The sequence below is a fragment of the Nematostella vectensis genome, chromosome 14, assembly GCF_932526225.1.
Source record: "Nematostella vectensis chromosome 14, jaNemVect1.1, whole genome shotgun sequence".
In the NCBI taxonomy this organism is placed as follows: Eukaryota; Metazoa; Cnidaria; class Anthozoa; order Actiniaria; family Edwardsiidae; genus Nematostella; species Nematostella vectensis.
This window is the reverse complement of record NC_064047.1, coordinates 10,875,425-10,898,736: the sequence shown is the minus strand read 5'-3', so window position 1 is coordinate 10,898,736 and position 23,312 is coordinate 10,875,425. Positions and strand designations below refer to the sequence as shown.

General features: G+C 39.2%; 3 protein-coding genes and 1 long non-coding RNA gene across 6 annotated transcripts in view; 2 read left to right on the top strand and 2 right to left on the bottom strand.

Moving 5' to 3' along the window:
* The window catches only part of LOC116612376 (alkaline phosphatase), a 30,079-nt gene that overhangs the window by 4,103 nt on the left and 2,664 nt on the right, over nt 1-23,312 (top strand). Inside the window, exons 1-6 of one of the 2 annotated variants that reach the window (XM_048722268.1) lie at nt 376-702; nt 1,801-2,115; nt 2,943-3,194; nt 4,232-4,468; nt 9,913-10,053; nt 10,691-10,798. In XM_048722268.1, coding sequence (XP_048578225.1) covers nt 654-702; nt 1,801-2,115; nt 2,943-3,194; nt 4,232-4,468; nt 9,913-10,053; nt 10,691-10,798 — 1,102 coding nt within the window. In that variant the 5' untranslated portion in view covers nt 376-653. Of the gene's footprint in view, nt 1-375; nt 703-1,800; nt 2,116-2,942; nt 3,195-4,231; nt 4,469-9,912; nt 10,054-10,690; nt 10,799-23,312 lie in introns of those variants that run through there. The other variant, XM_048722267.1, reaches the window with a different exon arrangement.
* On the top strand, nt 5,133-7,100 carry LOC125559952. Its single transcript, XM_048722269.1, has one exon. It carries the CDS (start codon nt 5,137-5,139, stop codon nt 5,974-5,976), a length of 840 nt encoding a protein of 279 aa, XP_048578226.1. The 5' UTR covers nt 5,133-5,136; the 3' UTR covers nt 5,977-7,100.
* Nucleotides 12,133-14,819, bottom strand: LOC125559953. 2 transcript variants are annotated; one of them, XM_048722270.1, is made up of 4 exons: nt 14,720-14,819; nt 14,105-14,169; nt 13,150-13,343; nt 12,133-12,250 (listed from the first exon to the last, which is right to left on the bottom strand). In XM_048722270.1, the coding sequence occupies exons 2-4, from the start codon at nt 14,163-14,165 to the stop codon at nt 12,155-12,157; spliced, it is 351 nt and encodes a 116-aa protein (XP_048578227.1). In that variant the 5' UTR covers nt 14,166-14,169; nt 14,720-14,819; the 3' UTR covers nt 12,133-12,154. The 2 variants fall into 2 exon arrangements, with proteins under 2 accessions (XP_048578227.1, XP_048578228.1); XM_048722271.1 differs by having other exon boundaries at nt 14,105-14,165; nt 14,720-14,778.
* On the bottom strand, nt 20,389-21,800 carry LOC125559955. The gene is made up of 2 exons (XR_007306622.1): nt 21,350-21,800; nt 20,389-20,821 (listed from the first exon to the last, which is right to left on the bottom strand). It is a non-coding gene; the product is annotated as an uncharacterized LOC125559955 (long non-coding RNA).

The window sequence follows — 23,312 nt, the reverse complement described above, 5'->3', positions numbered from 1 at the left end:
CTCGAGTATCCTTGTATTGTACAGCCCGCTATATAGCGGTGCTAAGGTCAAACTATTCGGTGATTCAGCAGAACTTCGTATATGGTCTACATCCAGGACATCGCCGTTAAGTTAAGGATTTTATCATTAAGAGGTTTTTGGAAAAGCTTTTTCGTAGTAAACGATTTGTGGCCTATGTACTAATTGTTCGCTCAGGTCACGCGTCTACTGGTCATTCCCTTATATATATAAATATATTTTTTTGGGGGGAGGGGGGGGGGCACGGGCCTCCAGTTCCCCACCCCTGCCACGGCCCTGATGATGAACCGTGTGCTCGAACACACGTGAGCCTGCTTTGAGACGAACTCACCTGTGACGTCATAATCTTACAAACCACAGGTAACCTCAACAAAAAGTAAGAACGCATGTTACTAGGTTGTTTACTTTCGGAGGGCGGGCGAAAACCTCACCCGACAAGAGACAAAAGAATCCATTAGAATCCGCGCCATCCGTTCCTCAAAGATATTTCCAACAGACACACTGCTTGGAGATTGTTACTTAATCGACCGGAAGTAAACAGGTGACAATACAAAACACCCGGCCTAGTGTTCGCTCTGTTCGTACAATACCTGCCATGAAAAAAACCTCACGTAAATCGCCGCCTATAGTAAGAGATGCTTCTTATATGGCTGTATAGCATTCATGTGATGTCTTACCTTGCAAGTAAGTGATATTTTATTTCAAGTCTTGTTTTTTATTGTTAGTGATTTTCGCGTGGATCTAATGAAAAGTCAATAAATAATGTTGGTCAATTTTTTGTTATTGTTCACTTTTGAAAACACAACGATCCACTTGTAAGAAAACTACAAAATAACCGACTTGTGCCTGTAACTTGATAGACAAAAAATACATGAAGGTTTTCTCGGTTACTTTTCGTTGAAGATGAATGTCGTGTACGGCTCTGCCTAGTTCGGCAAAGCAAGATGGTGGCGTGATGGAGTGATTGCTTTTTGCTGTCGGTTTTGTTTCTAGTATTCCCTAGAGGAATAAAGCGAACAGAAGAACAATATATATTTTCGCTATGACGGACACCGGTTCAGTAATTTAAAGTCCGTTTTGTATTTTTTTGTTTATCGAATATTGTATTTCTATTCGAAATAACGAGGTTTCCGTGATAGTGGAGTATGCGAACAGCAAGAGTTGACTGTAAGGAGAGAACATGCGACTGTCTTACTAGCGAATCCGTTGTATCGCGACGCCGCATTTTCAAAATATCGATTTGTTTTTGTCTTTTGGGATTTTCTGTTCCGCTAGTCAAATTATTCTAAGCCAATCAGATTCTTGCCATTTCTCTCCTAGTGCAGTTGCCTGGCTTTCTATCGCGACACTGTCTGTCACTTTTCGTCCAGAGGATAGCCAGGGAAGTGCACAAGGCGAGACTCTGATTGGCTCAGAATGGTTTTACTGACGGAACAGAAAACCGAAACAAATCGTGTTTTGAAAACGCAGGTCGCGATACAACGGATTCGACAGTAGTAGTCTGGGTCGAGGTGGGCAAGTATAAGGGCGCTCTTTGTCAACAAGGCACTCGATGGCAGACGCTTTCGCACATTAGTCGCAAGGATTAAAAGAAACGGACAATGACACAAACTCGTTCACAGTTTTGGGGCCAGTTGGTCAGAATGGCGTCGATCATTACCAAGCCTCGAAGCGACTTACATACACACTCGAGTCCCCGATCTAATGCCGACTTATTATCGATTAGGAACGAAATACATACAACATGATTCCCCAGTCTAATGTCGAGCTTTTATCGATTAGGCGCTGACTCTCAAGAGAATAACCAATGGTTCCAAGCGGGCGTCGACCTCATCAAAGCCAACCTGAAAGTGCGCGAAAACCGGAACACAGCAAAGAATGCGATCATGTTCCTGGGAGATGGCATGGGAATTAGTACGGTTACCGCGGCGCGTATCCTCGAGGGTCAGATGAGAGGGGAGACTGGGGAGGAGAATTGGCTGAGCTTTGAGAAGTTTCCATGGACGGCTCTGTCTAAGACGTATAACACAGACCAACAAGTGGCCGACTCCGCTGGAACTGCTACGGCCTACTTGAACGGAGTCAAAGCACGTGCTGGTGAGTGCTGTTTCACGTGTGGTAGGAACTGGATCGCGTGCTGGTGAGTGCTGTTTCACGTGTGGTAGGAACTGGATCGCGTGCTGGTGAGTGCTGTTTCACGTGTGGTAGGAACTGGATCGCGTGCTGGTGAGTGCTGTTTCACGTGTGGTAGGAACTGGATCGCGTGCTGGTGAGTGCTGTTTCACGTGTGGTAGGAACTGGATCGCGTGCTGGTGAGTGCTGTTTCACGTGTGGTAGGAACTGGATCGCGTGCTGGTGAGTGCTGTTTCATGTGTGGTAGGAACTGGATCGCGTGCTGGTGAGTGCTGTTTCACGTGTGGTAAGAACTGGATCGCGTGCTGGTGAGTGCTGTTTCACGTGTGGTAGGAACTGGATCGCGTGCTGGTGAGTGCTGTTTCATGTGTGGTAGGAACTGGATCGCGTGCTGGTGAGTGCTGTTTCACGTGTGGTAGGAACTGGATCGCGTGCTGGTGAGTGTTGTTTCACGTGTGGTAGGAAATTATCTCGTTCTGGTGAGTACTGTTTCACGGGTGGTAGGAACTGGATCACGTGCCTGTAGGAATATGATTACGTGCTCGAATGTCTTGGATCACGTGCTGGTAGGTACTTGATCACGTGTTCGAAGGTTCTGGATCACGTGCTGGTAGACACTAGATCACGTGCCGATAGATATTTGATCATGTGTTCGAAGGTAATAGATCACGGTGATGTGCGGGTTAAGAACTGTATCACATGCCGGTAGTTGGGACTGGTGTTGAGTCATGCGCTCGAAGATACTATATCATTTGCAAAGAGGTAAATATCGCCTTTTCTGAAATTTGCAGGGACCATTGGAGTAGATGAGACGGTCGTTCGAGGCCTTTGCAAGACAATGACTGAAAAGGCCAAGGTCAAATCCATCATTACGCTCGCAGAAGAAGCTGGGATGTCCACGGGTTTCGTGACGACCACGCGTGTGACCCACGCGTCGCCCGCGGTGCTGTACGCGCACTCACCTGACCGGGACTGGAGCAGTGATTACTACAAAAGGCGATACGCAACCAAGGGTGACAACAACACCGCCTGCAAAGACATAGGTATCTGAAAGAAGGCCAATCACGCCGCCATTTTATGCTCCCGTTCAATGGCGAGTCACACAAAGTATCCATTTCAATCGGCAATTTCAAGCAAGTAACCAAGATATTTTTAATCAATTATCGTCAATAGCATATCAGGCTTCATTTGTACATTGTTATTTTGAAGTTTCCTTGCGAATAAACCGCGGTATTTTCAATGATAAACAAAAACAAAGGAGTTGGTGATCGACTCGAATCGTAGAGTGTAAACCTACGACTCCGCTACGACGTTCGGCTACGAAAGTCGTGGTGTGTAATTCAGGGCTAACACATGTCGTAGGCAGGTCGCATACGACTAAATCGGGATGTTTAAATCATCCTTTTAGGAGGTGTTGTCAGCCACACAATTGTTATTGTTTTCAATTCATATTGGAAGGCAAATTATGGGTAAATTCTCGAAATAACTATCTAAAAATACATTTTATTACTTTATTTAACAAATCAATCGAAAATATCATATTCTGACTTGCGTGACTGTCATATTAAGAAAGTTTAGCCAAAAATTGTCGTTTTTACCAAACGCGGTCACTTACTTATAAGGAAACTAATATATTCCTTATTTTAAAAAAACTGCACGATTCTTGTCATTTTTAAGGTTGTCGTACCACTGGTTCTTAGTAAACTTTATGTCTTGTAAACAGAAAAGAAAAACAGTGACTGTGACCATCTTGAGCCAATGGAGAAGGTTTCTTAAAATAATCTAAGATTCCTGGACTAACGTGACTGTGATTTGATTGACTGTGACTTGCGTGACGGTGTTTTTTTTATATCAAGTTTTGAAAAGAATGTTATTGACGACTCAAGCCTTTTTTGGTGCATTTTTTATGTTTTTTTTATTTCTATTATACTTATTCAAGAATACAAGAAAGTAGGCCAAGGGCCTGGATTAATATATATGTGAACATAAATACACTTCCGAATTATGTGATCCCCCCCCCCCTCAAAAGATCCTTGATATACCCTCGATAGAAAGGTATCACTCTTCCTTACGTCTCTAGCCCTTCAACTGTCTGAGTACTCTCACGGTGATGGCATTGACGTCATCTTTGGCGGAGGACGACGGGATTTCATGCCCAACAACGAGACCGACCCGGAATACCCCACGGAGAAGGGGTATCGGGGCGACGGGCGAAACCTGATCGACGAGTGGATTTTGCGACACCAAGACGCGGTCTACCTGTGGAATAAGACGGACTTTGACGCGCTGGATGTTACACGTGTCAAACAAGTGATGGGTAAGACGAACGTGAACGTGAGCGTGATAAAGAAGACAGACTTGTTAAACACGAGGTTCCGCTAAAAAACAGAAAGCTCCTCCCACCCCCGGGCTTAAATTTGCAATTATAATCAGAACACTGCCACGCTAGCGGTCTCCTGTAAAATATTGCTTATCTCTAAGCCTAAGTCGGCTTGAATAAAACTATTTTTGCACAGGTAACAAGACATCTGTGTCAAGAGGTTGATAAATTAGTTATTTGCTGTCTACTCACGTTTTCGGTGCAAAGTTTTAAGTTTTGCGCTATCCATAATCTAGCGCACCTAAATAAATTATTCTCTCGCTGTGATAAAATGCTCGTATTTTAGAGCGCACACAGCCTTATTTTACGATATATAGAAACATTTTTAGATAGACAATTCTAGGAATGATATTTATTTTGGTTTAGAATAGGAAATTTGAATTTAGCGCTCAGAGCAATTGTCCTGACATGTTGACACATTGACGGCTGATTGATAACTGATTGTTCTTGAGCCCGGGTGTGTGAGAAGCTTTCCCTTTTATAGCGGAACCTCGTGTTTAATGGGGCTAACACCCGATGATAAAAGTAGCGCCCATTATGATGACTATTGATTATAATGATGATAACGCTACTGATGATGACTATTATGGTGATAATAATCTGTCATGGCGGCCAGCCACGGCCTCGAGGGCTCTCTAACTTTGGAAAGCCTACGCAAACTATGGAAGGACGAACTCCTGAAGGATGTTCGAAATGAAGTTAAAGTTGCTGTTATACAACTTAAAGAAGAAATGAATTTATTTCGCAAGAAAATCGATGAAATCGAGGCATCTCAAAAATTTCTTGCAAGTCAATACGATAAAGTCCTGAGTAATTTACAAGGTACCAACCGATCTGTCCAAGACATGAATGCCAATATACAGCATGTAACGCAAGATCTAATCGAGACCAAAGAGTGGCTCGATGAACTCGACTCTCGCCTAGACGAACAACAACAATACGGTCGACGGGATTGCCTTGAGTTCGTCGGGATACCAAAAGTCGACAACGATGATCCTGTCAAGCTTGTCATCGAAACGGCAGCCTTGGCTGGAGTGGAGGTTAAAGAAGATGACATTTCCATTGCACATCGCCTAAAACCTACAAAGAAAGGGCAAGATAGGATAATCGCCAAGTTCATTAGAAGATCCAAGCGAGACGAAGTCTATTCTAATCGGAAAAACCTCAAACAGAAGCGTACGAAGGATCTACCTACAGTTCGAGATCAGCCAGCAGAATCCGGCGTCAGCCGAACAGCACATATCTTTATAAACGAGAGTTTAACACCTTATAGGAAGAAACTGTTTAGTCGGATTTCTAAATACAGACGTCAATGCAACTTTAAATTTATTTGGACAGCAAATGGAAAAATTTGGCTTCGTGAAAGCGAAACCTCAAATTCCATCGGATTTATATCCGACGCTGAATTTAATGAATTTTTAGATTGCCAGTCTCAACATTACTAGAATGGCCAACGAGGAAATCGAGGAAATTGTAAGTAATCCCCTGCCTTTTAGCTCGCTTTCCGATCAAAGATTCAATGTTTTTGTTGGAAACTGGTCAGGAGATATTGCTAACAGCAACATGCATAATGACATCTTTAATCTACTCACTAACCCTGATAAATCTGATGAATCTGATTCTGACCTCATGCTCTCTAGTCCATCTTCCGAATACTTTTCGATCAATAAATTGAACAAATTAATCAAAAAGTCGAATGAAGGCCCTTTCATTCTGCACTGCAATTCAAGGAGCCTGTCTAAGAATTTTGACCTCCTTGAAGATATTTTATATTTAATTGATTCCAAGCCTCAAATTATTGCTGTCACTGAGACTAAACTAAATGATTATTCTGTTAAGAACATAAATTTTAAAAATTACAATTTTTTTCACAATGACTCTAAAACCAATGCTGGTGGCTCTGCCTTATATATTAACAATTCTTTAAATGCTATACCCCGTGAAGATATAAAACTTGACATGGATTTAGTTGAATCAACTTGGTGTGAGATTGAAAATGGGAAAAATAAGAAAAATATTATTGTAGGTTGTATTTATAGACATCCCACAGATAATCTTAATGAATTTACAATTCAGTTAGATAACATAATCAAATCTATTGACCCAAACAAAGTTGACTTATTCCTGTGTGGCGATATAAATATAGATTTTTTGAAAGCTAATTCCCATTTCCAGACTGATGAATACCTCGATATGCTTTTCTCTAATGGCTTAATGCCAATTATAACTAAGCCTACTCGTATAACCAGTCACACTGCCACACTGATTGATCATATCTACACTAATTGTCCCATTTCCCATGTCACTCCTGGTATTCTCACAGTTGATATCTCTGACCATCTGCCCATTTTCTGCACCTTTAAGTCCCATCTCAAGAAAACTTGTGAACAGCAAAGTTTTAGAGATTTTTCTAAATTTAATAGTGAAAATTTCTTGTATGATATGAACCAGCTTGATTGGAATTCCCTTCACCAATCAACTAAAACATTAAATGAAAAAACTGAAGACACAATTCATGCCATCCATTCTGTTATCGATAAACATGCACCAATGAAAATTGCCTCTCGTGCAAAAAAAAGACAACTTAGTAAACCATGGATTACCAATGGCATCTTAAAATCAATAAAGCACAAGCAAAAAATGTACCGAAGTCACTTTTTTAGCAAAAACCAAGAAAAAGTAATAGCATACAAGCAATATTCTAATACTTTATCACATCTTCTCAACAAAAGTAAAAAGGAATATTTCCATTCTCAATTTATTAGCTGTAAAAACAACCTCAAAGCTACCTGGAAATTAATCGGCAAGCTGATACAAAGGAAAACAAAGGGGCAAAGTGCTCCTAGTCGCATTACTTCAGGAAATAGGTCGTTTACCAATCCTTCTGATATTGCTGATCAGTTGAACAAATTTTTTACAAATGTAGGAACCAATCTAGCTTCCCAAATTAAAGATGACAAATCCATATCTCCTACATCCTATATTAAACAATCTACAACTTCTTCTTTTGTTATGTCTCCAGTTTCAGAAGCACAGGTTTTTTTACTTTTTGCATCTCTTAATGAAAATAAATCATATATTACTATTCCTAATAAATTTATAAAATTGTCAGCATCCATCCTAGCCTCTCCCTTTACTGCCATTTATAATGAATCTATAGCAAGTGGTGAAGTCCCTGATATTTTCAAAATCTCAAGGGTTACTCCTATATATAAAAGTGGGGATGCCACTGAACCAGGGAATTATAGACCAATATCAATAATCTGTTCATTTAGCAAGATTCTTGAGAAGCTTATCTACAACCAGCTGATTTTTTTTCTTGAAAAACATAAAATTTTATTTGAATTTCAATTTGGATTTCGGAAAGGCCATTCAACCGAACATGCCATATTAGAAACTGTTGAGACCCTCAAGTCTTCTATTGACCAAGGTATGACTACATGTGCTATTTTCTTAGATTTTTCAAAGGCATTTGATACTATTAACCACGACATCTTATTAGCTAAAATGTACAAATATGGAGTCAGGGGAACCCCCGCAAAATGGTTTTCTAGTTATCTCTCTAATCGTCATCAGTTTGTCAAAATTGGCAATGCGGAATCATCTATGCTACCAATCTCTTGCGGAGTTCCTCAAGGATCTACCCTTGGTCCCTTATTATTCCTCTTATATATTAATGATCTCCCCAACTCTTCTAAGAAACTGAAATTTAGAATATTTGCAGATGATACAAATCTATTTTATACTTCAAAAAACCCCAAAGATTTAGAAACCACTGTTAATAGTGAATTAGACAATGTCATCAAATACTGTAACGCTAATAAGTTGTCCATTAATTTTAAGAAAACTCATCATATCACTGTCACCTCCCCCAGAAAAAGTGTTTCTATTGACTTAACAGCATATGGTATAAAGAATACTAACAACATAAAATACTTAGGTGTCTTTATTGATGAACATCTCAAATGGAATTCACAACTAAATCATGTTAATTAATGCCTCGCAAAAAATCTTGGAATCATTTCCAAGTTACGTTATTTTCTTCCCCTGACTACTTTAACACAACTATACTATAATTTAATTTACCCATATATTTCTTATGGTATAATGAGCTGGGGCTCGGCAAGCCAAACACGGCTTCGCCCTATCAAAACGAAGCAGAATAAATGCATTCGCTCTATTTTCTTTGCTCCCCAAAGGGAAAGTCCATCGAATTATTACCAACTGCTTAGGATCCTGAATCTTGATAACATACATAATCTAAGGATATCATCTCTTGTTTATAAGCTCCAACACTTTCCTGATACTATGCCTAAGCCATTATGTAATCTAATCCTGCCTGCCACTCAAGTTCACTCACATAATACCAGATATGCTTCCAAAGGCAATCTCTTTAGGCCAGCTTCCAAAACCAATTATGGATTAACTAAATTTACAGCCATGTCTTCTAGATTTTGGGAAAAAATACCAAATTGCATTAAGTCCTTACCTTACAATTCCTTCATAGAACAACTGAAATTGCATTTATTAAATAATCAGAATTAATATTGATCCACCCTGGCCAGATTTACTTTTCCTCACTCTAAAATATTATATTTTGTTTATGTATATATTATATATTGTAAAAAAAAAAAAAAAAATAATAATAATAATAATATTATAATAATATTATAATAATATCCTGTAAGACCCTCGAAATCTGACTGTGGCAGTGACCATCTCGAAAGCTTATGCTTCTATGGTCACTGCGCACCTTAAATTTTTTTTTCTTCTTAAGTACCGTAAATAGTTAACTTCCCCTTTTTTCTACCTGTATCCAAATATTCTTTATCTTATTCAAAATAGTGCAAAATAAAAAATAAAAAAAAAATGAAAAAAAAAAAAAAATGAAAAAATGACGCTGCTGATGATGATGGTAATGGTATGATGATGATGATGATGATGGTGGTGGCTACTGAAACAGATGATTATGGTAACGCTGCTGATGATGATAATTATGTTGACGCTACTGGTGATGATGATAATGATGGCGCAACTGATAATAATGATTTGGATTACCCTACTTCTGATGATAATGATGATAACGCTATGAATGATTAAGATGATGATGAAATTAATCATCATGATTACGCTACTGATGAAAATGACCATAGTTATGAAGTTTTGATGATGAAAGTTATTATTATGATTACGCTACTGATATTAATGATAGTAATCATTATGATGACGCAATAATGATAACGCAATTATGATGAAATAATGATTATGATGATGATGATGATAACGATTATGACAACGCTAATTTTAAAAATGATTATGATAACGATGATGAATGAGATGACGCTGTTTCTGAAAGTCCCTGTCATTACCATCTCACGCAGGTCTTTTCGAGCCCAGCCACATGCAGTACGAAGTAGACAGAAAGAATGATACGGGTGGGGAACCATCTATAGCCGAGATGACCGAGAAGGCGATCCGGATCCTAAGTCGGAACCCTAAGGGCTACTTCCTGTTCGTAGAAGGTAAGTCCAGAATAATGTTGAACAATACCACTGGAACCCCAAACCCTAAGGTCTACTTCCTGTTCTTAGAAGGAAAGTTACCACAGGAAACCCAAACCCTAAGGGATACTCCCTATCCGTAAACTCCATATTCGTAAAAGGTAAGTCCAGAATATTAGTGAACAATACCACAGGAAGCCCAAACCCTAAGGGATACTCCCTATCCGTATACTCCCTATCCGTAAAAGGTAAGTCCAGAATATTTTTGAACAATACCACAGGAAACCCAAACCCTAATGGCTACTCCCTTTCCGTAAAAGGTAAGTCCAGAATATTGTTGAACAATCTCACAGGAAACTCAAATCTTATTTAATCCTTGAGGCTGAGCCCACTGTATCTTTACTCAGGCTTGTTGCCTCGCTGAAAAGAGTGAAATCTGGTGATCGTTGTTTGAAATTTTGGTAAAGAAGCGCGAGAAGTAGTCTACTATGTAGTTTCTTTGGCCATTTTTTATTATTTGCCTTTTGGTCACGTGGCCTTGTCGCCAGTCTTACAAAACGGGAACAAAGTTTCAACAATGGTTCCAAAAAGAACGTTTTCTAAAAAGGGCAGTCTATAGATGTGAATATCGTGTTATAATATGCTTTGCTTGTTTTAGGTGGCAGAATAGATCATGGCCACCATGCAGCAAAAGCTGTCCGGGCATTGACGGATGCCATTGCCATGGCAGAAGCAGTCAAGAAGGCGACGGATATCACAAATAAAGGTAACTTGGTAACTTGTTAGACCTTGGGTGATGGTAGATCTTGGGTGATGGTAGACCTTGGGTGATGGTAGACCTTGGGTGATGGTAGACCTTGGGTGATGGTAGACCTTGGGTGGTGTTAGACCTTTGGTGTTGGTAGACCTTGGGTGATGTTAGACCTTGGGTGATGTTAGACCTTGGGTGATGGTAGACCTTGAGTGATGGTGGACCTTGGGTGATGGTAGACCTTGGGTGATGTTAGACCTTGGGTGATGGCAGATCTTGGGTGATGGTAGACCTTGGGTGATGGTAGACCTTGGGTGATGGTAGACCTTGGGTGATGGTAGACCTTGGGTGATGGTAGACCTTGGGTGATGGTAGACCTTGGGGGATGGTAGACCTTGGATTATGGTAGACCTTGGATTATGGTAGACCTTGGGTGATGGTAGACCTTGGGTGATGGTAGAGCTTGGGTGATGGTAGACCTTGGGTGATGGTAGACCTTGGGTGATGGTAGACCTTTGGTGATGTTAGACCTTAGGTGATGGTAGACCTTGGGTGATGGTAGACCTTTGGTGATGTTAGACCTTGGGTGATGGTAGACCTTGAGTGATGGTAGACCTTGGGTGGTGTTAGACCTTGGGTGATGGTAGACCTTGGGTGATGGTAGACCTTGGGTGATGGTAGACATTTGGTGATTTTACACCTTGCGTCCTTTCCGTTTTCAGCTTGAAAGAGCTTTTGTCATGCAATTGTTTGTTATTATTATTATCATTTTTTGTAAGACAAATGAAAAGAAGATCTCAAAATTGCCACCTGAAATAAAAATGTTAGTGTTTTTCCCAATTTAAAGAAAAAATATCGAAACAGTTTTCCCAAGGAAGTGAATGCTTTTTCACACTTGGTTCTTTTCCTGGCAGTATGCCCGCTGACAGAGTATCGATTATAGGGTTTTTTTTGAAGACCTTTCTTCAGGGCCGTACCAGGGTGAGGCAAACGGCAACGTCCCCCCCTCCCCCACCCTCATTTGAAAAACATGGTATTCAAGCTGACATTCCGGCCAGCCTTAAATTATGTTAGAAACCATGTTAGAATGTGTAGAATATACATTATTAGGGAAAAGGGGTAAAAAATGTTTAAGAAGTATTACAAGATTTCCTTTTATAAAGGCAAATATATACGGCACAAAGCACTTGAAACGAAACGAAAGTCCGCGCAAATTGTCGCAAGTTTTGCTATTTGTAACAACTTGCGATCCGTATGAAATATGAATGTGCTACTTCGTCATTTGGCATATTTATTTCTCTTTATGCTTTTACATCGAAGATGTTTTTTTTTGTTTCTCTTTTCTATTCTGGAAAATCAGTCCATGCTGGTTTAACGGCAGAAGATGCAGTCTGCATTGGAGCAACGCCCAAGTTTGCATTCACAGCGCTTGGCACATTGACATGCTGTTTTTTTCCATGGAATTGTCTGCAGAGAAAGAGAGGAGAAAAACACATAGCAAAAGATAGAATCATAGAAAAACAAATTAAGGTTTATTTTAAGTTTTGAGCCTCCGTACATATGCGTAACCTTAGGCTAAGTTCAAATGTCGAATTATCCATGAGACTTATTCAATTTAAATGCATGCAAATGAAGATGAAACAGTCGGAGTAAGTACGCAGCTGCTTTGTTTCCTATTATCTTTGTTCTACAAAGGAGTTCTTTTGTCTCTATTCTTCTCGTTCTTTGTGTCGAGGTGCGGATATTTTTCATTTGCCCAATCAAATTGCAGCTTGTAAGAGCTGCGTACTGACCCAACAGACGACCTGATTCATTGATTTGATTCCTAAATTTGTAGATGTCTTTAGACAAGTTACACACAGCAGCGGCAATTTATTTCGAAAAAAAAAAAAAGAAAAAGAACTGGTAGAAAAGTTTGCAAATTTATTTACAATCCTTGATCAATCGATAAGTATAAGCCGTGATTGGTCCACTTTGTACCGGGTTCAAATAGAAGCTTTGGTTTGGTTTCCTCTGTGATGAAATTCATAACAAAACGACACCATTTGAAAATGTAAAAATGACATCATTTGATAATTTAAACATTCAAGATAAGTAGTTGATCTATAAATTCAGCAACATCATTTTTGGGTTCATTTTTTGTGCATAAGAAGAATTCCTGTTTATTAAGTTAGCGGGATTTCGGGCCCGAAGATAGAGTCGTTTTAAGAAACACGTCAACACGCGAAGGCTTTCCCGAGGGCTTATCGGTGACTTTCCGGGTTTCGGGGTTTATTGGGCGTTTAAAAAAAAACAAAATTCGAGCTTAAAGGGGAAACATCCCTCATTCCATTTTACAAAGCAACCATCATCATCATTATACTTACACATCCCGGCATTGTCGGTGGACATATCGGAGTGATACCGTTTGCAGTGTCGATATACCTGGCCATGCCGTTGGCAGTCATGCAGTCGTTAAAGCATTGCTTTTCATCTGTCTGGACAGTGTCGCAGAAATATCTCCACTGGCCCCATGAGAGGAAAAACACTGGGTAGCCTGGAAGAACTGGGTTACTGGCCCCTAAAGTGTACAGTTCAGTCTGAGCTGATAAAAGGGAATTAACGCTAATATAACAGCAAAGGCAGAAAACAACAGAAAACTCCAAAAGTCAGACGTGAAATGCACTATGAAATGGACTGTCTGAAAAATCTCATCCATTTTACTTCAAAGCACGACGTGATTTTTTTTTTGCTTTTTTTTTGCTTTTTTGCTGGGCTCATTTGCATCGTTTCATAGAAAAAAAAAATAGCTCGCGACCGAATAATGCTGTCATTAAAAAAAAAAAAAAAATTCGTTACCGCATCTATAATCAAAGAAAACATCGCAAATTTTTGGTCGTGAAAACGATTTATGACTGAAATGTATCATGCAGAACACAATCCCACGTGCTACTTTCTAATTATCTGTTTAAATTCATTGTTTTTTTATGGTCCTCTTATCACTCGTAGTCGTAAAAATGACGATCGCTACAACATCAGGGGACGAAATAGTCCCAAATTCAAACGGAATCCAGCGGAATCTTGGGTTGTCTTTTGAAAACACAAGTAAAATAGTGGGGTCTTGGGTTGCCTTTGGTCCCGTCATGCATCAAACGCCAGTCACGCGTGAGCTTATTATTAACAGGCTGGCCATGTGTGTGGCCTAGCACTGCACTGCTCCGGCCTAGCACTTAGCCAGCAATGCTGGCAGGTGATGGCGCAGTTTGCACAGGGCTTTAGGGACATGCCTTCGAAATCATCTTTAGCGCCATACTGGCAGTTAAGTGTACGTCATCTACTTACAGTTCAAAACGGCTGAAGACCCAGCGACAAGACAAAGTCCCAAGAAAGCTAACTTGATCATCTTTCTAATAAAACAATAAGAAACAAATTATACATAAGTCTAGCGGTATGGATATTCCTACCTCCATGCTATAGACAATCTAAGAATAACTAGGTCTGCGTAGGCGCGATGGAATCAGGGAGATATTGCCAACACACGGTTCAAATGATAGGTTTAATGCCTTTGTGAAAAGAGTAGTTTCGCTGACGTCTCAAACGTTACCCCTTGGAGCAAAAAGGACCAATGACGAAGAGCTAACGCTCTAAACGTCAGCGAAACTACTTTGTTTTCACGGAGGCGAACAATATACTATTTCAACCTTGTGTTGATTCACTTCTTTGGGTATTCTTATTAATACTTCAATAATAAACCAACCGACTAAAGTCAGGTAAAAGATGGTACTTTCTTATTCTCATGTAAAAAACACATAAGGTGAAAAAGAATGGTGGGCGGAAAATAGGAAAATAACTTAGCAACGAGTTACTTAGCAATGAGTTGTGTGCTCACTACATTACAAATTCTCCTGATCTGGAACGTCCTCTTATAACAAGTAAACTGATAGAGCCTCTACTCACCGCTTGATGCTTCTGTTTAGGTGTTGCGAAGTTGTTTTGCCAATCTCGTCAAATCTGAGATGCTAAATGCCAGCAAAGCGATGCCTTTTATATCATTTGAAGCATAACAGCTGAGTCAATCGCGCTATTCAATAAATTCCTCTTTGTAAACACAATATGAACCCATCACTCATTGACAAATCAAAATATTAAGTAATTAGTTTTTACTCTCGAGTTTAAAATTAGTTTAATTAGCGCTAGTCAGTGTCATTAGTTGTTTATTGCAACAGGCTGGCCTTGACAATTTTACATTTTTGTACGAACTTTAAGAAAAAAAGGTACTTTTGTTAGAGGCATATTTGTGCTGTGGGGGTAGACTACTGTAGATGTATGAAAAAAACTATAACAACAAGAAATAAGTTCCAAGCGTCTAAATGCTTTTTGGCTTTTGTCAGTCAAAAACTTGAACACTTTATTAGCTCACCTTTCACCCGACACATTTTTTTTTTTTTTGCAAAGAATGGCGTTTTAGCAGAGACTGGAACATTTGGTACTTTATTACCTAAATACACCTGACAAAAAAATGACGCAGGAATGATCGAGCACTTTGTAAAATAGATATAACTTCAGAGTTATTTTCATAATATTCTGTCAGTAATTACATTTTTGTATAAAGTCTTGGCTCCTTGGCGTAAGAGATGAAACATTTAAGAAGTAAGGTAACGCTTAATTATATGAACTTAAAGTAAAAATTCGTTGAGAAGAGGAAGGATTCTAGCTACTCATAGAGTAATTGATCGGACAAAATGAGACCTTTGCGTTTCAGGGCGTAAACATCTTAGTATAGGGTAGGTTGGGGTAAGGAAGGGGGAATTATTTTAACGTTTAGAGGTTCCAAAAACCTTAAATATTTTCTTTGAGCTACAGCAGATAAAAATGTGCCGTGAAGAGAAAAGGTGAGGATAGATTGATTGAATTTCAAAGAGTTTCGAGAAGTGATAATTATCGTTTGCTCTTTGCCCATCAAGAGAATGATGTTCCTCTTAATCAGAAAGAATATGAAAAACAAATAATTGTTTTGTTTTTGTTGATTTTAATTTTTTAAGATTAAAATCTTAAAAGTCAAAACCTTTGTTTGCTTTTTCATCATCTGCTTCTTCATACCCGGATTTTTTATTATTTTCTTTTGTCATCAATTCACAACCTTTTATAAAAGTTTGAAATATTAAAGCCAGAAAGAAGTTTTAAAGGGTTTGCAGGAGGTCCGGGAATTAATTAGTTAATTACTCGTTATTTCAATGAAACAGTCACATCTAAGTTATGTAGCAGGGAAACACTTTTGGGTCAGTGTGCGATTTAGCTTTCTTCTAATTCTTCAAAGTCGTATTTCAAAGGCAGTCGCATCAATAAAATAAGCAAGGATAAGGGTGTTTTTTTTGGGGGCAAGCATCGCAAAAGGAGTTTATAATTCTCTGCACATTTTGTAGAAACAAAAGATAATAACAATTAGAGATAGTTTAGGCGGGATGAGATTTTATGTACATAAACCGATGGCCAAGATTTGGGGCTGAAATCCCATAAACCCTGATACTGATCCTTGAAGTTTGAAAAGGGAAGTTGCCATAGCGGCTAGATTGTCCTTACTGCCTTTTAGCCCCAAACATTCTTGCTTAAATAAACGACTCCGATCTCTCCCGGGCTCTTGGTATGGATTCCTCCTCATCATTTAAAGTGCAGTTTTGCCAGTGTTTTGCCACCCCTAGTAGTCGATAGCTGTCCCTCCCAACAAGCGTTAGAGAAGTTTTGAAATTGTTTAAACAATTTTAATTATTTAATAATAATACACAATAAAGTTTAAAAAAAAACGAAAAAAGACCCTTCTCTAGTTCTTTTGCTTGTTTTAATTTGTTTTCCCAATCCCTCAGAAACTTTATGGATTGAATCATTTAGTCGGTCCATCTTGGTGCATTTTTTTATTATTGTGCATTAGACTTTTCGGATTTGTGAATTTTTTGGGGGAAGATTCAAACAAAGGACTTAATTTTGGTGAGCTCGTATTACCAGTATTAATAGCAAATCTACAGACAACCTTTTTCGCCTCTGTGAACACCCTGAATAGTTTCTCTAACTTTTCAGTAAACGGCCGCCTAGCAACGCAATGATACGCTAGACAGGAGGGTAGGAGATGTGTGCACAAACCGACCGAAAGCGTTATATAGGCAGCTATCGACCAATGAGAATTAGGAACGTGTATAGTGACGTATGTCACGTGAGGCATATTGGGTCATACATGTGCTATGGTAGCATGATACGCCACAGGTAACCCAGGCTCTGTCAATGAGTATTTTGAACCGACCGGCTCATTGACACCGGAGAACATATGGAGTTGGGGCCGCTTTTGCGCTGTTCGGAGAAATTTAGAATTCTAAATTTTACCGAACAGCGCTAAAGCGGCCCCAAATGCGCGTGTAAATAATACGCGTGTAATAATGCGCGTGTAATTAACGTGTAAATAATAGATAACTACAACTACTACATCAAGTTGGATTCAATTTATAACATTTTTATGGAAGAATACTAAAGTAACAACTCCTTATGTTCTCTCCATTAAGGGTCAATGAGCCGGTCGGTTCAAATTATTCATTGACAGAGCCTGGGCTACCTGTGGATACGCGTACTCGTACGAATAATTTATGAACGACCTTTGAGCTGCGAAAAGCGCACAGAAACCGCACAGAAAAGCGCCAAAATCCGAAAATCCGTCAAAATAAGTCAATAACCATAAACCGCGCAATAAAATACGAAAAACCGCGTCAGATTTAAGGCAAAACCGCATCATCGCAAACCCACGCCCACGTCCTGAAAATACTTGAAGCGATAATTGAGTAATTGTGGACAATTTGTTAAGCAAGGCTCGAGCAATGACTTTTGTGAGCTTGTAAGACTAAAAATCCTATAGTAATAAGCTTTCACAAAGGCGTATACCATTTCAACATTGTGTTGATCTTTATTTTTCTTTGACTTGTTAGCGTTTCGAAGATTCCGGGGACTATTATCACCCCTACTCTTAGCTACTACTACTCTTAGCTACTGCTACCCGTCTTGACGGCTACCTGACTTGGTCAGTGCACACCCTTGCCGTATGGGACAGGTCAACATAGTTTGACCGTCTAACAATGTATCTGCTCAAAGATATACACCGGACGGTGTTTTGATGCGTTCGTTTGAGCCCCCCTACGTTAGATGCAACAACGACTTTTGGAGTGTTTTACCTTATGAATGGGGTTATTCAAATGATTCGGCAAGATCCTAGGTTGTTACAAATCCGTTTGTTAAACGTTGTTAGAAATCCGGTTGACTTTTGCAGGGAAAAGGAGGAAATGTTAAAGTTGTACTCGACATATGAATCAAGCTATTTTAAAAACCTATACCTATACCATTCTTATGAGGATCTGCAGACTATTACTGGATTAAAGCCTGGTTCCCACTTAGTCGATGCAGCTGTATGTTTACATGTTCACACAAATTTGGAAGACAAATGAAAAGAAGAATCTCAAAATTGCCACCTGAAATAAAAATGTTAGTGTTTTTCCCAATTTAAAGAAAAGATATAGAGACAGTTTTCCCAATGAAGCCCAAGGAAGTGAATGCTTTTTCACACTTGGTTCTTTTGCTGGCATTATGCCCGCCGACAGAGTATCGATTACAGGGTTTTCTTGAAGACCTTTCTTCAGGGCAACGTCCCCCCCTCCCCACCCCCCCCCGTCCCCCATCCTCATATGAAAAACATGGTATTCAAGCTGACATTCCGGCCAGCCTAAAATTATGTTAAAAACCATATTAGAATGTGTAGAATATACATTATTAGGGAAAAGGGGTAAAAAAGGTTTAAGAAGTATTACCAGATTTCCTTTTATAAAGGCAAATATATACGGCACAAAGCAACTGAAACGAAACGAAAGTCCGCGCAAATTGTCGCAAGTTTTTGTTTTTGTAACAACTTGCGATCCGTATGAAATATGAATGTGCTACTTCGTCATTTGGCATATTTATTTCTCTTTATGCTTTTACATCGAAGATGTTTTTTTGTTTCTCTTTTCTATTCTGGAAAATCAGTCCATGCTGGTTTAACGGCAGAAGATGCAGTCTGCATTGGAGCAACGCCCAAGTTTGCATTCACAGCGCTTGGCACATTGACATGCTGTTTTTTTCCATGGAATTGTCTGCAGAAAAGAGAGGAGAAAAACACATAGCAAAAGATAGAATCATAGAGAACAAATTAAGGTTTATTTTAAGTTTTGAGCCTCCGTACGTATGCGTAACCTTAGGCTAAGTTCAAATGTCGTATTATCCACGAGACTTATTCAATGCAAATGCATGCAAATGAAGATGAAACAGTCGGAGTAAGTACGCAGCTGCTTTGTTTCCTATTATGTTTGTTCTACAAAGGAGTTCTTTTGTCTCTATTCTTCTTGTTCTTTGTGTCGAGGTGCGGATAATTTTCATTTGCCCAATCAAATTGCAGCTTGTAAGAGCTGCGTACTGGCCCAACAGACGACCTGATTCATTGATTTGATTCCTAAATTTGTAGATGTCTTTAGACAAGTTACACACAGCAGCGGCAATTTATTTCGAAAAAAAAAAAAGATAAAAAAAATGGTAGAAAAGTTTGCAAATTTGTTTACAGTCCTTGATAAGCAATCGATAAGTATAAGCCGTGATTGGTCCACTTTTTACCGGGTTCGAATAGAAGCGGCTTTGGTTTGGTTTGGTTTTTGGTTTTGGTTTCCTCTGTGATGAAATTCATAACAAAACAACACCATTTGAAAATGTAAAAATGACAACATTTGATAATTTAAACATTCAAGATAAATAGTTGATCTATAAATTCAGCAACATCATTTTTGGGTTCATTTTTTGTGCATAAGAAGAATTCCTGTTTATTAAGTTAGCGGGATTTCGGGCCCGAAGATAGAGTCGATTTAAGAAACACGTCAACACGCGAAGGCTTTCCTGAGGGCTTATCGGTGACTTTCCGGGTTTCCAAAAAACCCAAAATCCGAGCTTAAAGGGGGAACATCCCTCATTCCATTTTACAAAGCAACCACCATCATCATTATACTTACACATCCCGGCATTGTCGGTGGACATATTGGAGTGATACCGTTTGCAGTGTCGATATACCTGGCCATGCCGTTGGCAGTCATGCAGTCGTTGAAGCATTGCTTTTCATCTGTCTGGACAGTGTCGCAGAAATATCTCCACTGGCCCCATGAGAGGAAAAACACTGGGTAGCCTGGAAGAACTGGGTTACTGGCCCCTAAAGTGTACAGTTCAGTCTGAGCTGATAAAAGGGAATTAACGCTAATATAACGGCAAAGGCAGAAAACAACAGAAAACTCCAAAAGTCAGACGTGAAATGCACTATGAAATGGACTGTCTGAAATATTTCATCCATTTTACTTCAAACCACGACGTGAATTTTTTTTTGCTTTTTTTTCCTTTTTTGCTGGGCTCATTTGCATCGTTTCATAGAAAAAAATAGCTCGCGACCGAATAATGCTGTCATTAAAAAAAATAAAAAGAAAAAAAAAATTGTTACCTCATCTATAATGCGTTACACAACCCCATGCAGAACACAACCCCACGTGCTACTTTCTAATTATCTGTTTAAATTCATTGTTTTTTTATGGTCCTCTTATCACTAGTAGTCGTAAAATGACGATCGCTACAACATCAGGGGACGAAATAGTCCCAAATTCAAACGGAATCCAGCGGAATCTTGGGTTGTCTTTTGAAAACACAAGTAAAATAGTGGGGTCTTGGGTTGCCTTTGGTCCCGTCATGCATCAAACGCCAGTCACGCGTGAGCTTATTACCAACAGGCTGGCCATGTGTTGTGGCCTAGCACTGCACTGCTCCGGCCTAGCACTTGGCCAGCATTGCTGGCTCAGCAATGCTGGCAGGTGATGGCGCAGTTTGCACAGGGCTTTAGGGACATGCCTTCGAAATCATCTTTAGCGCCATACTGGCAGTGAAGTGTACGCCATCTACTTACAGTTTAAAACGGCTGAAGACCCAGCGACAAGACAAAGTCCCAAGAAAGCTAACTTGATCATCTTTCTAATAAAACAATAAGAAACAAATATCACATAAGTCTAGCGGTATGGATATTCCTACCTCCATGCTATAGACAATCTAAGAATAACTAGGTCTGCGTAGGCGCGATGGAATCAGGGAGATATTGCCAACACACGGTTCAAATGATAGGTTTAATGCCTTTGTGAAAACAGTAGTTTCGCTGACGTCTCGAATGTTACCCCTTGGAGCAAAAAGGACCAATGACGAAGAGCTAACGCTCTAAACGTCAGCAAAACTACTTTGTTTTCACGGAGGCGAACAATTTCAACCTTGTGTTGATTCACTTCTTTGGGTATTCTTATTAATACTTCAATAATAAACCAACCGACTAAAGTCAGGTAAAAGATGGTACTTTTTTATTCTCATGTAAAAAACACATAAGGTGAAAAAGAATGGTGGGTGGAAAATAGGAAAATAACTTAGCAATGAGTTGTGTGCTCACTACATTACAAATTCTCCTGATCTGGAACGTCCTCTTATAACAAGTAAACTGATAGAGCCTCTACTCACCGCTTGATGCTTCTGTTTAGGTGTTGCGAAGTTGTTTTGCCAATCTCGTCAAATCTGAGATGCTAGATGCCAGCAAAGCGTTGCCTTTTATATCATTTGAAGCAAAACAGCTGAGTCAATTGTGCCATTCAATAAATCCCTTTTTGTAAACACAACATCTTCAACCTCATTTTTATAGTATTAGAATCCCATCGGTTAAGTAAATAAAATTAGTTTTAACTCTTGAGTTTAAAATTGGTTTAATTGGCGTCAATCAGTCACTCCTGTTTTTTATTTGACGGGATCTTATGAATAGCAGGTCTTGGGCAATAGGTAGAGACATTATCTGACATTATTGAATGAAACTAAAACAGAAATCACTTCCTGCTCGATTGAGTTGCCAAGGGTTCAATTTATTATGGGTAAACTTTAGCAAATTAAATTTATAGTACCTGCTATTTTAAGTATTCTGCGAACTTTATGCTCATAAGTTTCAAGCTCAAATTCCTTTTGGCATTCGTTACAACCCGGCAGGTTTTCCTTTAAAAGCATAACAAATTGGTAAATTTATCAACAGGTCGGTTTAATTTCGCAGTGTCTATTTTTGTTCGGGGGTGGGGAGGGGATGGGGGTGTAATTTCAAACCAGGTAAGAGAGAAATTGTACCAGTGAAGGAGAATAGGGTATAGTTGGCGAGGGTTATAAGAATGTTTAAAATCACAGCAGTGCAAGATCCGATTCATCGAGGGCTTGGGTTTACGAGATTGATCTGAAGTTGACATTTGTACCCTACGGCGCATGCACGCGATTCAAGCGCTTCTGACCTAGACACCAGGAGTCGTATGCGACCTGACTAGACAGGAGCAAAAAATGGGAAAGTTCAAATTGTGAGGTTGTGTTAGCTTATATTTGCTTGATTTTTTGCCTAGAGGTTTCTTGTGTAATATAAATCAAAATAAGCTTTGGTGCTTGCCTCTGAGAAAAACACTTTGTAAATATAGATATTAATATTTTTTTCATTATATTTGGTCAGTAATTAAATTTTTGAATAAACTCTTGGCTCCTTGGTGATAAAATTTTTAAGCTGCAAAGTGACTCCTAATTATATAAGATGAGAAAAAATATCACTTTATGTCTAGTGGAATAAATCTGACAATGAAACATCTGCGTTAAGGCGTACCTAGGAGGTCTCAGCACGAGATAGGTAGGGGTAAAGAAAGGGGAATTATGTAAAAGTTTAGAGGTACCAGCAACATTCAAATGTTTTCTTTTGGTTTCAGCAGATCAAAATGCACTGAAAAGATAAAAAGCGTTAGGATGGATTGAATTTTATAGAGTTTCGTGAGGTGAAAACTATTGTTCGCTCATCGCCCGTCAAGAGAATGATGTTTCTCTTATTAGAAAGAATATGAAAAACAAATAATTGTTTTGTTTGTTAGTTTCAATTTTAATCTTAAAGTTAAAAGAATCGTTGTTTGTTTTTTTCATCATGTGCTGCTTCAATACACGGAGTTTTTTTTATCAACAGCCTTTTAAAAGTTTGTGATACATAGGTACGTCCCAGTATTCCCTGCATCACAGCGTCCATATTTGAAAAAGCACTGCGCAAATGAATCGATTCATATTGCATATCCAATGCACTAAATTAAAAACAAGATTTAAATATAATATGACGTATCAGTGCCGTAACAGGCCTCGAAATATTAAGAGGAGAGGCGGGCACAATACAGAAACATTAAGAAAATATTTGAGGGCACAGCCACGCCCCTACTGGGGGCACGTGCCCTTAGAGCTCCATCCCCTACTACGGCCCTGCGTATAGCTTTTGTTTATCTATATAAATGTCACGTAAGACAACCCACCAACTTTTATTCTAAGAATTCTAACCTATATACGCGTATTGATTAAAGTCCTCTCCAGATATAATGTAAAGCACGGTTGTCTTGCCTTGTTTATTTTTTTAAAGAGATATGTAAGAGCAATT